This window comes from Takifugu rubripes, chromosome 9, assembly GCF_901000725.2.
Source record: "Takifugu rubripes chromosome 9, fTakRub1.2, whole genome shotgun sequence".
Taxonomy (NCBI): domain Eukaryota; kingdom Metazoa; phylum Chordata; class Actinopteri; order Tetraodontiformes; family Tetraodontidae; genus Takifugu; species Takifugu rubripes.
The window spans coordinates 7,593,579-7,606,199 of record NC_042293.1 but is presented as its reverse complement, the minus strand read 5'-3'; the positions used below and the strand labels follow the sequence as shown (position 1 = coordinate 7,606,199).

General features: G+C 47.8%; 3 protein-coding genes across 4 annotated transcripts in view; 1 reads left to right on the top strand and 2 right to left on the bottom strand.

The window, feature by feature from the left end:
• Window positions 1–301: 301 nt before the first annotated feature.
• On the bottom strand, window positions 302–4,268 carry LOC105416916 (uncharacterized). The gene is made up of 4 exons (XM_011607287.2): window positions 3,811–4,268; window positions 3,541–3,729; window positions 2,605–2,796; window positions 302–2,454 (listed from the first exon to the last, which is right to left on the bottom strand). Exons 2-4 carry the CDS (start codon window positions 3,725–3,727, stop codon window positions 2,180–2,182), a joined length of 654 nt encoding a protein of 217 aa, XP_011605589.1. The 5' UTR covers window positions 3,728–3,729; window positions 3,811–4,268; the 3' UTR covers window positions 302–2,179.
• Window positions 4,269–4,536: 268 nt separating this feature from the next.
• Window positions 4,537–12,367, bottom strand: accs (1-aminocyclopropane-1-carboxylate synthase homolog (Arabidopsis)(non-functional)). The gene is made up of 17 exons (XM_011607288.2): window positions 12,230–12,367; window positions 11,132–11,250; window positions 10,301–10,960; window positions 9,447–10,147; window positions 9,313–9,372; window positions 8,423–8,493; window positions 8,259–8,328; window positions 7,670–7,736; window positions 7,172–7,269; window positions 6,988–7,065; window positions 6,749–6,849; window positions 6,304–6,393; window positions 6,160–6,205; window positions 5,946–6,087; window positions 5,575–5,717; window positions 5,346–5,499; window positions 4,537–5,261 (listed from the first exon to the last, which is right to left on the bottom strand). Exons 3-17 carry the CDS (start codon window positions 10,944–10,946, stop codon window positions 4,864–4,866), a joined length of 2,865 nt encoding a protein of 954 aa, XP_011605590.2. The 5' UTR covers window positions 10,947–10,960; window positions 11,132–11,250; window positions 12,230–12,367; the 3' UTR covers window positions 4,537–4,863.
• The window catches only part of furinb (furin (paired basic amino acid cleaving enzyme) b), a 50,590-nt gene continuing 49,752 nt past the window's right edge, over window positions 11,784–12,621 (top strand). The window contains exon 1 of one of the 2 annotated variants that reach the window (XM_011607290.2): window positions 11,784–12,139. The gene's annotated coding sequence lies outside the window, so the exon portion shown is untranslated. Of the gene's footprint in view, window positions 12,140–12,347; window positions 12,492–12,621 lie in introns of those variants that run through there. The other variant, XM_011607289.2, reaches the window with a different exon arrangement.

Genomic DNA, 12,621 nt, shown 5'->3' with positions numbered 1-12,621 from the left:
ATATAAAATTCACGAGCATCTCCACTTCCATTTGTGTGGCTGACGGCGATCAAGCACCACCATACCTGCCAAATGCTGCAACGCTCACACATTGCTTTATTTAGTATTTAGAATGATTGGAAAGGAAAAAATGTGTATTCTATTTTATCTCAAGCCCTCTCCCTTTTTGTTCTCAATCTTCTTCCCCCCTCTTCTTCAAGCCTCCTTATCTGCCATTTTTCTGCCTTTCCTTTCAACCTAGCGGCATTAACCTCTCAGGGAATTTATAAATGTTCTGAGTGAAGTATGAAGACAGCAAATGGTAAAAGAAAAAGTTTCTTGCTTTATTTCATAATTCATCGTGTAGTGAATCAAAATAAACTTGATTTATAAAGCCTGGAACAAAAAAATCCTCTGAAATATGCTTGAGAATACTAATCAGTCTTTGTCTCTGCCAAAAACGAAACATACACACATGCATACACACACACACACAAAGTCAAAGACAGATTGTTTTGTGAGTATATTACATATCAAATGGGAGTCATGTCTCACATTTTACCAGATATTTTTGGCAAGAGGCAAAGCTATAAGTGTTGCAATAGCACCCCCAAAAGGAACTCTACGGAACAGCAGATTTGCATTTACTTCTCTGTTATTCTCTCTTATTGAAAATAATAATCTAACAGTGCTGAAAAGCAGATTAAGGATGCTTTGCCTTGGCAGACTGCAACTTTGATTTTTTATCTGAATGAATACAACCACAGACACACATTAGAGAGACACAGGCGCTTGATGCTGGGGATCAGCACAGCAGTAAACCAGCCTAATTAGTGTGACATCACTGCATAATTGGTCTGTTATTGATATGTAGAACAGTGGTTTAGCCCACGTTTTGCTGTACACATGCTGTCAACCACAGGCAGGAAAATAAGCCCACTGGATGTGGGTGCTGTCCTCTGATTGATGTCTCAGTACGAAATGCCCTTCAACAATCAGCAGCTACAATCTAGGTGTCTATCGGAGTGTAGCATCTTGTGTCATTCATCTGTCATTTCTCCTTTTGTGGTCGAACGCTTCTCCCCCCCTTTCTTCTCAGCCCAACGCTTATTTGACCCCTGTCTGGGGATATTCTTTGGCGCGTCTCTCAGTGGGGTGAGGCAGCATTTTACGGTGTCAGAAGATCAAAACCTGGAGTCAGCAGGCAGCCATAAAAAAACAGCAGGTATTTTAAAAGCTCAGACAGCTTCTAGACAGCAGGGAAATACAGGCAGCTTTGGATTTAAAAGGAAATCCAATATTTCTCTCCCGGTCTAGAAATGTAGACCGGGAAAGTAAATGAATTAAAAGTCACTGCTGGGAGACACAGCAGGAAAAATGAAGATGCAAATGATATTTGGATGGAAAGCCTTTTAACAATGGTGTTTGCGGGCCAGATGCTTATGTAAGATGACCTTCAAGGACATTCTCCTCATTTACACAGCAATTAAGCCCAACCCTGTTGGTAATTTGAAAAAGAGACAAAAATCCTCTGTGGATTTAATAACAAACTCATTACCAGGGTCCAACAGGGCGGAACTGCCTTTTAATTAGAGCAACACCTGATTAACGCCCAATTAACAGAGCCAGAGCCACTTAATTCTCCCCCACTTTGGCACGATGAGAGCATAAACATAAGCAGTCCGGCATCAGAGAGCTTCCTCGGGGGAATGTGCAATGGGAAAAGTAAATAACGACTTTGGAGGCAGTCTGTTGTGTGGTGGTCCAAATACTGTACAGTGCTGGGAGGGCTACGCAGCACATGCACAAGCTCAGTGCCTAAAAAGGCAGAGAGAGCCATAGTACCTGCTGTCTCTGTGCTAGAAATATGGTGGATGGACGCACCATTTTGGGAAGTTGTATTCCAAAAAAAGCACATGACCAGCATGCAAAGTGCCTGGAAGAGCCTGTCATCATCAACAATAAGGTGATCTCTTTAAAGATGACAGCAAAGGAACAGTAATAATTAGTACAACATATATACATTAAATCATTTAAAAATAGTATGCTGTTTCATAAAATCACCACTAGATGGAGCTTTTGAATCATTCATCTCCCATCTATTGCACCATATCTGCTCTCTTCCCTGAGTCTGTATATATTAACTCCCCATTTCCTCATGTCCTTAATGGAGTGCTTTACTCAAGGTGTTTGATGGTGTTTAGCTGTATCCAGAGCAATGACTGGCACAAAAAGAGCTTTTGGCAGCCTTGTGCTGTGAGGAATTCCGCCTCAACTCAACAGCCTTCTCCAGGTCAGGCAGGATGTCTGGCACCACGGCTTGTTCTGCTGTAAACACTATCGGCTCCACCACCAACAGCAGGACCCATCCCAGAGCCCCGAGCCAGAACGAGGATCCCAGACTGGAGAAGTCTTGACAGATTTCTTCCCTGTGCTGATAGGTGAAAAGAGACCAGGTGAGGAGGAAAAAGAAACCTGGGGGGAGGAGAGGGAGATTTAAGGGTCGCATTGAACCTTTCAAAAGTATTTGTAAAATAATGAACTTCAATTTGGAGCCAAGTACAGGGAGAAGTCTCTTTAAAACCCACTGGGGTTTTTAAAAGAGTGGTGGCTGAATTGATCTACCTGTGGAGGCCATGGTGAGGAGCAGCAACGTGGTGGGGTAGAGCGCCTGTCCCGCCATTAGGAGGGAGCGTGTGTTAGAGTAAGAAAGCACCGTCTTGGATGTCCAGCAGAGGGCAAACACCAGACAAAGGCCGCCGGTGCTCAAAGCCATCAGGAAGGACAACACGGCGAAGACTCTGGGAGCTTTCAGAGCTGCGGGACAGCAGACACAATCAGAGGAGGGAGGAGCGAGTCTGACAGTATATTCTGAGGGGGGCCTCGGCAGCAAGAACAAGGCCACAGCTGAGTAAGAGAGCTCGCAAGGTAAAGTCCCACTATGCATATCATTCTTTAGGACTGTTTGTTTAGTTTTCATATTGTGAAATGAACACGAATGGGGAGGTGTTTGTGTGTGTGTGTGTGTGTGTGTACATCCAAAATGACGTGGCGCCTTTCATCCATGAGCCCTGACTCATCCTTACCTTACTAATAAATCACCTTTGACCCCAGTGAACTTAGACAGTGTCTGATTTCTTTGAATTTTTTTCAAGAGTTCATTTTCAATAAAAGCATTTAAAGATGAATGTTTTACTAAAAATCTCATTCAATTTTACTTTTAGTAGGTTTATTGAGGAGGGGTGTGGTCAGAAAATGTCAGTATATTGTAGCTCATATTATGTCCTAAAGTCTAACACTGATGAAAGCACATTTGTCTTCTGTGTTGGAGCTTCCTCTGATCTCAAGAATGCTGGAGTCCTGTGGTTCAGGAGCAAGCTACGACTTGTTTCAAGCTGCTGAAGGTGCTCATCCGTAATACAGCGCATCTTCAAATGTTCCTCCTTTATGGTGGACATGCGGAGGTGGACCTAACTGTTTATCTTCACTAAATTTTCCTGTCAGTCAGACTTTTAACTAAACCCTGAGACAATCTTCTGTCAGAAGCCAAGAGTTGCTCACCGTGAATGACATCATTGTTATTCGACGTCTCTGTTTCGGTGGCGTTGCCTGTGGTCCAGAATCCCTGGCCCTTCAGCCAGAACGGGGTCCAGACGCTGTAGATCACACACAGAGACCCCACCAGCCCAACACAGGACTGGTAGACCCTGAAGCGGCTGATGTGGTCGCCCAGCTCTACTAACTTCATATCTGGGCACATGAAAGGTCAACACTTAACGACCATCACATCTCTGTTAGTATTACTTTAAGAATTAGGATTAAATATCTTACCGTTGCCGTTTGAGACTCTGTCAAGACAGCACAAACACAAAAATGTTTACACAGAAACAGCTCCGACTGAACAGATGCCTCCAGCAGCCCGACTGTAGTCCGGGGCCCATGTAACCACAAGCCCTCACTTGCTCCTCACTGACTCCGCCTCCACTGCAGTGGAAACTCCCCCCGTCACTGAGGAAATTTCCCCCAGAATTCTCCACTGCAGCCCACCGTCTCAGCATTCAGAAAGTGAAAGCAGCAGCGAGAGTTCAAAAGTAGAAAACAGAAGTTTCAGGGTGTGAAACAAGGAAGTGACGGACATCTGAATTCCCTTTATATCAGCGAGATCGTCCGGCTGCAACGGCACCGCTGGCCCAAATGCCAGAGGCAGAAACTGCGTTGGTGAGGGGCATTTAACGATATCACACTTTCTCAACGCTGGACATAGTAAATACCACCACCAACACCTCCTCTTTCCTTTGTTGCAATGGAACAGCCCACCTGAATGGAAGCACCCAAAATGTTTCACATGACTCATAGCTAATCATATACACACATACTGTATGTATACAGTATATATATATATACAGTATGTGTGTATATGATATATATATATACTGTATATATATATACATACAGTATATATATATATATATTTCTGTGTGTTTCATTTAACAGTTTTAAAGTAAAAAAACTACTATTTAATATTTTCTTCAATATTAAAAGGCATATAAGGAAATATTTACTTTATTTACAGAGGGGTTTCAGCAATATTACATCGAGGACATTTAAAGTGCACGTGACCAAATACTGAACTGTTTCATCCTTTTGGTCGGTTTGCATTTTGGTATTCGGTTAAAATCCAGGAAAATCTTCAAAAACAAGATTTAATCCGTGGAAGGCCACTCTCAGCTCAAGCATAGCGCCTCAGATATTAGAGATCAGTGTTGTTGGCACTACTCGCCTTCCTCCTCAGCCTCTTCTCAGTGAGCGTCTCCTCTGCAGTCAGAAAACAGAGAGCCGGCTTCAAGTGGCGCCTCTTGACATTTGCGTGCGTATATCCTGAGCTCACTTTCTGGCTCGTTCAAGCAGGGCCTTGAACACGTCGAGAATTTCCGGGTCCTCTCCGGCTGACAGCTCCGGAGTGTTTTTCTCCAGCCAATCAGAGGAGCGGATCTGGTGCCGGAGCGTGCCGATCAGGGAATCCAGTCCCTCTGCCGGCTTTGACGGTTGGCAGTCTCGAAGCACGAGCTCGTCGGCGCCCAGTCCAGCTTGAACAGTGTGGTCTTTCTCCTCCAGCATGTCAGATGACTTGCCCTGAGGCAATGTTGACCCGACAATCGCGGCGTTGTCTGAATCTTTCCCTGATGCTCTGACACGCGGGCCGCCATCTTTGATGGAGTAGCAATCGGTGACGGTGATTTGATCTTTGTATTCTTCTAAAGCCTCTTTAATCCGCTTCATGCCTGAGAAAAGAAGACAATCAGTCAGGAAAGAGAGCAGACGGGTATAGTTGGGACAGCTCATTAAAGGACCTGCAAATAACTGACCGAGCTTAAGGCGGCGGTCCTGATCGGAGAAGACAATGCGGAACCAGCCCGGCGTGGAGCAGGAAAAGGCTTGACCGCAGCTCAAAACCACCTTGTGTTTGAGAAAATGCCTCCACAGGCGCATCTCTTCCTCAAACGAGGGCTCCGCCAGAAACTGCCAACACAAAGAGACGGGAGTGCGGCGGCGCTCGGTGAGGTGAGAACTGAAATCTCTGCCGCTCTGACCTACCTTTCTGAGGTCGGCCCAGACGAACATGGCTGCGGACCTGTCCAGGTACGGGACGTCCAAACCCCGCAGCTCTCCTGTCACGTAGCTGCGGGCGGCTTTTAACCTGGATCTGTTCCGCGGCAGATACTGTGTGTCAATCCACTCTGCAACGGTGCAGAAACACTGACATTTGGTGTTTTGTCCAGCGGTGTCATGTTTTGTTCTTTCAGAAAGCCAAAAAGAATTAATTTCCCCTCCCAAGAGGGAGTGGAAGGAAGTGCCTCTCTGAACTGCTGCATCCAGCCAAAACTGACTTGACCCACGAAGGCAACAAAAACACTCTTTGAATATCAAGTAAATCTGAAATATTGGCGTTATTTCAGTGTTTGTACCTCTGTCCTGAAGCAGCTGTGCTACCTGCCTCTGGGTGGTCCCCGGTACGCCGTGGAACGCGCCCAACTTTGCCACAGCCTCCACGAGGTCCCTGCTCTCCGAGTACAGGGTGCCTACTCTGATTCCCGCCATCGCAAAGTCCTACACACAGCAAGGTTACATGTTAAAACACCTTTCATGTTACCACCAATGCGCCTAGAGTAGAACACGCACCTTTCCTAACCCCCACATCACATGGGTCCGCTGTGGGTCGGGCACACTGTGAAGAACCAGGCGAAAAAGGCATCATTGCCAGTTAAGAACCAATGTTTGGTCGTCGCTGCAACATGGTGTCTGAGGGTTATACTAGAACTGTACCTTTCCAAACTAAGGACGCTGTCAAACGTGACAGACTCATCGAAGACCGACAGCATGTACACCTCATCCACGATGGTGTGGAGCTCGTTTCTAAATAAATCGGGAGAGACGACACAGCAATACTCCTAAAGCTCACCAGAGCAAAAGTAAGGCGTTTCACAGTTACAACAGATCCGTGTCGATTCGGATCTGGCGGGAATCGCTCATTTAGGGAACAAGAAAGCATGCAGAGGGCTTATTGGCACGTGGCCGCCCGTCCCAATATGCTAAGGATTAAGAATGGTAATAAAAAGTCATTAAGAGTGCTTAATATTCCACACATGGGACAGCTGCCTGGGTCATAAAGTAAGAGCTCGTTCTATGCGAGTGCAGGCCGTGCTTTTGGAGATGTCTCTTAAAGGAGCGGCAGGTTGCAGAGTTGCAGCGTGGGTGGATATCGGAGTACCTTTTGGCAAACTCCAGGAAGCCGACCATTTCCTTTGGGGTGTAGATATCAGCCAGAGGGTTGTGGGGGTTCATCAGTACAAGCCCCCGGACGATAAAACCCTGCAAGAGGAGGGCAAAATTTCTTTTTTAAACGCCAACAAATGAGCAGCATCGACAAAACCGCATTTGTGGAGCGCCTCCGTCTTTAAATATGCGCTACAGACAACTGCTTAAGAGAAAGATGCACTCGTAAATTACCTCGTGCTCGGCCCTCCGCAGACCCTCTTCTAGTTTATCAACGGTGAGGTGGAAAAGTCGACCATCCTCGCCACTGGCCTGGAAATAAAGCAGCCCAGGAGGGGGGGGTAAAAATACCAACCGTCTCCACCTGTAATTACTGCTGAAACAGCGTCAGCTGCTGGAGTGCAGGCGCCGCTCCTACCTCACAGTCCAGATGAATGTGATAGAGCTTCACATCGCTGTACAGGCCCAGATGCTCAGTGATGGCGCCGTAGAAAGGAGTGGAAATGAGAATGGCGTCTACGGCACGACAGACACGTTGAATGATAGCGTGGTTTGTTTAGGTCGCCTCTTTTCAAACCAGCAAACATCCTCTCAGTACAAATTTCTGAGTCAGCTAGTGTCTATAAATAATTACCTGCCGATTGCTCACTTTCGGTCTATTAGCGAACATGCTAATTCCCCCTAATGCATTACTCTAGGGCTCAGACAAGCACCGCAGGGGAAGTCATTTAGATAGCCATTTGGACTTTTAAACAGTTTCTGTTTTCATAACTGCGGTTAAAAAGCTGTTTTATTTGTGCCTAATTTTACTACCAAATCGATGTCAGAAAAAAAATGCCCTCATTTCTCGCGGTTACAATGCATGCATTAGCATTCACAGGGGGCAGATGGAGAGTTTGTGGATTTTTGAACTTACCTTTAGGGTCACAAATGACCGAGGCAATACAAGAGAAGAGGGAGGCACAGCCGTTCATCACCACAACCTGTGCAAACACACACATCCGCCGTGTTATGAAAGAGCCTAATTAGGGCACAGAGGGGGGGCCTGATAAATAGGCTACAAAAATCAGCCATCTACTAAAAGAGCCATTCATTACATCCACTGCATAGTCTGGGAAATAAACAAAAAAACATGCTTTGATGGTTCATTTCCAACGTTTGGTATCATAATGATCATTAGGAGGTGAATCAAATGAATTAGCTAAATCCACTGCATCCATCTTTGAAAACACAGGGCTGCAGCTTGTTTTTCTTGAAAGAAACGCTGACTCATGTAAAGGTAGCCTGTCACTGTAAAGAATGGCTCCTTTTAGAATTCAGAATGATTAATGATTCAGCGAAATTTCGATGGTTCCAATAGCACTTGGGGGGGGGAGGGGCGCAGGTCACGCTCATGGAGATGCATGATTTACACATCCAGAGGAAATGACTCTCTCCTCCTCTCTGTGTACGATCGCTCTTTTTTTTCTCTCTCTCAATCGTGCAACAGTTTAAACTTCGCTCACGTTTTCAGCTTTCAGCGGTTTTGGCGAGCAGCAGTAGTCAGTCAGGAACTTTGCAACCTCCTCCCGCAGGCTGAAAGAGAGCAATTGGGAGAGGTCAGTTGACTTTCTGCGACCATTCGTGCTTCTTGTTTCAAATTAAATTTAGCTCCAGTGGAATCTCTTACAACTGGTGTCCACTCCAGTCTGGATACTGCAGCAGCGGCGGGTCGAGCTGCAGCATGTCGGGCCTGGTCAGCTGTGTCAGGAAACAAAATGGAAGTCACTTATGGACACGGGAGAATCGTTTTCACTCAATTACACTCCACAGAGTTTCCCACTGACTCGACTGAATGCGGCCCGTCGCTGTAATGCCGGGTTTTTGGGCACATCCCGACCTTCAGGGAACATAGAACCATATTTGAAGCACTGATTCACAGCTGAAGCGGCACTTTGAAATGGCGAGGCAGTAAAGGTTTCAAAATCGAAGGCCTGGAACGTGTTTCCACTTGCAAATATGCAGATTTGAGGAACAAATTGAAAAAGGTTGGACTACTGTTTAAAATGTACATACACATGTGATATGCTTCTTCCTCCAGGACAGAAGGACAGGTTTATGTAAATGGCTTAAAAGTACTGACTTGGCGAATCAGACTTCCCATTGTACCACTTTGTTTTATCACTTTTTTATTTTTACTAACACACAGTAAGCTTTTGGGAACTGAGGTTGACTTTTCTAAAAGTGAAAGGCTTCCTCATTCTTGCTTGATGCAAGATTTCAGGTTCAACAATCTGAGGTCACACTTTTTAAAAGCACTCGTGACGCTATCAGCTGATTCCAGTTGTGGAATGTTGCCAGTGTTCCTAAACTCCCCTGGACTGTTGCTGCATGCATATCGGACGGATCTTTACCTGTCAGGCGGACAGACCTCATCGGTGAGGGTTCCTGTCTGCTCTTGTCCAAAAACAGACAGGAAACGACTCCATATAAGGGAGTGTGCAGGAAATATCCCACATCCACTCCACACGCCGATCTCATTACAGTGATACAGCAAGGATCAGAGGGCGTTGATCTTACCCGTTCATGCAGCAAATCATGGCACAGTTTGTTCTCACTGGTCCCCAGGTTGATGATACCCTAGGAGAGGACAACAGAGCGCTGGTTAGTCACTGTAGGATCCCACAGCTGGATGTTTCCTCTCACAGACTCACGTCAGGCTTGTCTGTTTCGTGGAATTTGTCCAGTGAGTAGAGGAGGAAGCCCTCCTGGAGGATGCCTTGCTGCTGCCGAATGCTGTTGCCGCGGTGAGAAAGGTATCTGCTGCGGTTCGGCGTTTCTCCACCTGTCGGCGTCGCCGACCTCGCCGTTTCGCAGGGCTGGGCGCAGGCAGGAAGCGCCGACCCCGGCGTCTCGTCAGCGGAGACAGACTGGGCCTGGAGGGTTTCCAGGGGTGGCCGGGACGAAGACGACATGGTCGAGGGGGCGCACGTGGTCTGAGCCGCGGGAGTTTGAGTCCCCTGCCTGACAGCCACCAGGGCCTCGGTGAGCATGCCAAAGAGGCGGAGCTCGTGCTGGCGCTCCTGCTCGGCCCTCCTCTCTTCCCTCCGCTCCCGCCGCTCCTCCTCCTGCAGCTCCCTCTCCAGCCGCGCCTCCTCCAGGGACAACAGGCGCTCCTCCGCCGACTGCTGCCAGGACAGGAAGCAGGACAAGGCTTTGTCCAGACGCCCCTGCCCGCTGCAACTCTTACCGCAGTCCCACAATGCTTTGCCACCCCGGTGCCGTTTCTTCTGTCTCGCAGAGGTGAGAGGGCGGCAGAGCTTCTGGGGCTGCTCGGGAGCGTCTTGTGACTGAGGAGGGGCAGCATCCTGTGAGGCAGCCGTGGAAGAGCTGGCTATGTTTAGATCGCTGAAACCTGGGTATAGAAATAAAACACAGCGTCAGCTACGAACAGGAGTGTGAAAGATAATTAGAATTCAATTAAATGAATTAAATGCTGATCGCATGCCATTTGTATTATACTTTCTTCACAGGATGACAAACACATCAGCTTTTTTACATCAGCTACCTGAAGGTGAGATTCTGGCAGCTGTTGAGCTCTCTCCACGACCCACGGCGTCCTCCGGTCCCATCAGGGACTGTCCGTCATTGTCCTGGTCGTCCCCGGAGCAATAATACATCCCCGGGTGTGAGTCCCCAGAGTTCATCATGTCATCTCCAACATCTTCACATTTAATGTCCAAGGGATTTTCTGGTTTTGGCGGCTGACCAAAAAGGAAGCCGCCAGAGGAAACAGGACCGAAGGTACCACCTGGAGCTCCTCCTGGCCCATGGGCGTCCAGTGGGCTGCCCTGGTTCTGAAACACCTGTTGAGCTATGACTGTTCCTCCCAGGGATGAGTAGGTGATGGCCGGCCGGTTGGCCAGCACTCTGTCCATCACATCATAGAACTTCCAGGACCTCATCTTGAGGTTGTCTTTAATCCGACGGTACTCCAGCTTCATCTTCTTGATCTTCTCCCTGCACTGGTCGCCGGTGCGGTAGATCCCCCTTTCGCGCAAAATGTGCGCTATGCGGTCGAACACACGCTGGTTCCGCAGCGAGCTCTCCAGTTCGATCTGGACCGACTCGTCGGACCACAGCTGGAGGAGCTCTACTATCTCTGGGTCGGTCCAGTTGCTGCCTCGTTCATGCCTCCTGCCGCGGAAGTCCATCCTTTGACCGAATTCTGCAACACAGGATGGGGCAGCGCATCCGAATATTAGCTGTCGGTCTTTATCATCCTAACTAGATTACATGAAACCGACGCCGTTTGAAAGTGCTGCGTCTATTATGCGTCAGTAGTTTCTGTCAACAGTGGGTTATAAGCGTGTTATTTCCTGCACTTGTGTTCTCTCACCGTCAATCAAATCGGCAGCTCTTCGAAACACGGACGGTTGCGGATCTGTCACTCAAACGGAACATCCGTCCACACACGTCAAGCTATGTGACACGGTTCGGACCGGTTTGGAACGGCAACTGTGCAGCGGGTGACAAATACATGTTGTAAAGAGCAAATTGATCACAACTTCGTTAAATGGTGTACAGCCGCAACTACATCCGGGTTGACGGCACATGCGTGCTTTCCCTATTCCGGGATAACTTTGGTCCGTGTTAACAGGGGGGCTGCGGAAAGCGGGCTGGATTTCACTTATAACAGACTGTTATGGGGCAAACACGGCCATGAGTCGGTGACGCTGGTTATGGCCCCCTCTAGTGTTCGAAGTGTCCGGTATCGTGATGGATGTAATTACAATAAGCTTCCTGAAGATGGCAGCCACAAACCGTTGCACGCACAAGCACGCGCTCGAGAAAACATGATTGCATTGTTTTGCTAAACGGCATTGCCCGAAACGCATTTATAACAAAGATGACGTTAAAAAACAAAGCAAACCTCCAGTGTCCCGACGAAAAGTGGGAAAATGTTATCGTAATTTCCATCTAATTTGATGCGGGGACAATGAGTCGTTCGCAGGTTCAAATATTTCAATTTACGATGGATTATATCAGGGACGACTGTTTAAAACCCGGCACCCACGTACCCGCCCCTCTCAGAGACACGAGCGATTGAATCAAACACACACGCAAATTCGTCGGCTCTGGTTGTGACGTATTTCCTGAAGAGAAGGGGTTTATTGCAATTTGTGGTCATTTCCCTCAAGTAGTAAAATCGTCACTGTGTTGGCACGCAGCTATGTGAAACCAACTTTGTTTATCCACGTAATTACGGGCGTCTGTTATCCAATTTCCACATGGCGTTACTTCTCGTGTCAACAAGCCTCACGAAATAAGTCCCCCCTTCCCCAACACACGCAAGGAAACCCGTAATATAAATATGTGGTGGCGACGGAGGAAGTTCACGGACAAGGTATTTGCTAAAATGACGCGCGTGAGTTGAATCGGGCGCTTTTGGGGGAGAATGCACGTGCAGCGCGGTTCTCGCGGACCAAGCTGGGACCTGTTCGGTTAAGTTGAAAGTGCAGCCGCAAGAGAGCCCAGAGTCTCCGCCCGTGGCGACGGGACGAGGAAGGAAGACGCCCGCCTTCTCGCTTGCGTCTCGGTTGTGTAGAAGTGGCGAGTTGGATGTGTGTTGTTGGAGGGAGGAGAGCCGCGGCAGAGGGGGAGGGAACAGTGGGAGTATTTACAGAAAGCATGACGCCTGGCTCGGCACAAAGTCATGGACGGCTCTGCTGATCGCTCCCACCAGTCCTCCCTGTAAGGTGAGTCTCTGCCAAGTCTCTCATCCAGACTTTCTTCACTATTTATCATTTTTAAGGAGATCAGATTCGGTTCGCAGCTCTTCTTTGAAGTTTTCTGCCGGTAGGTTTGTTTTCTGTGTGCATTGTTTTG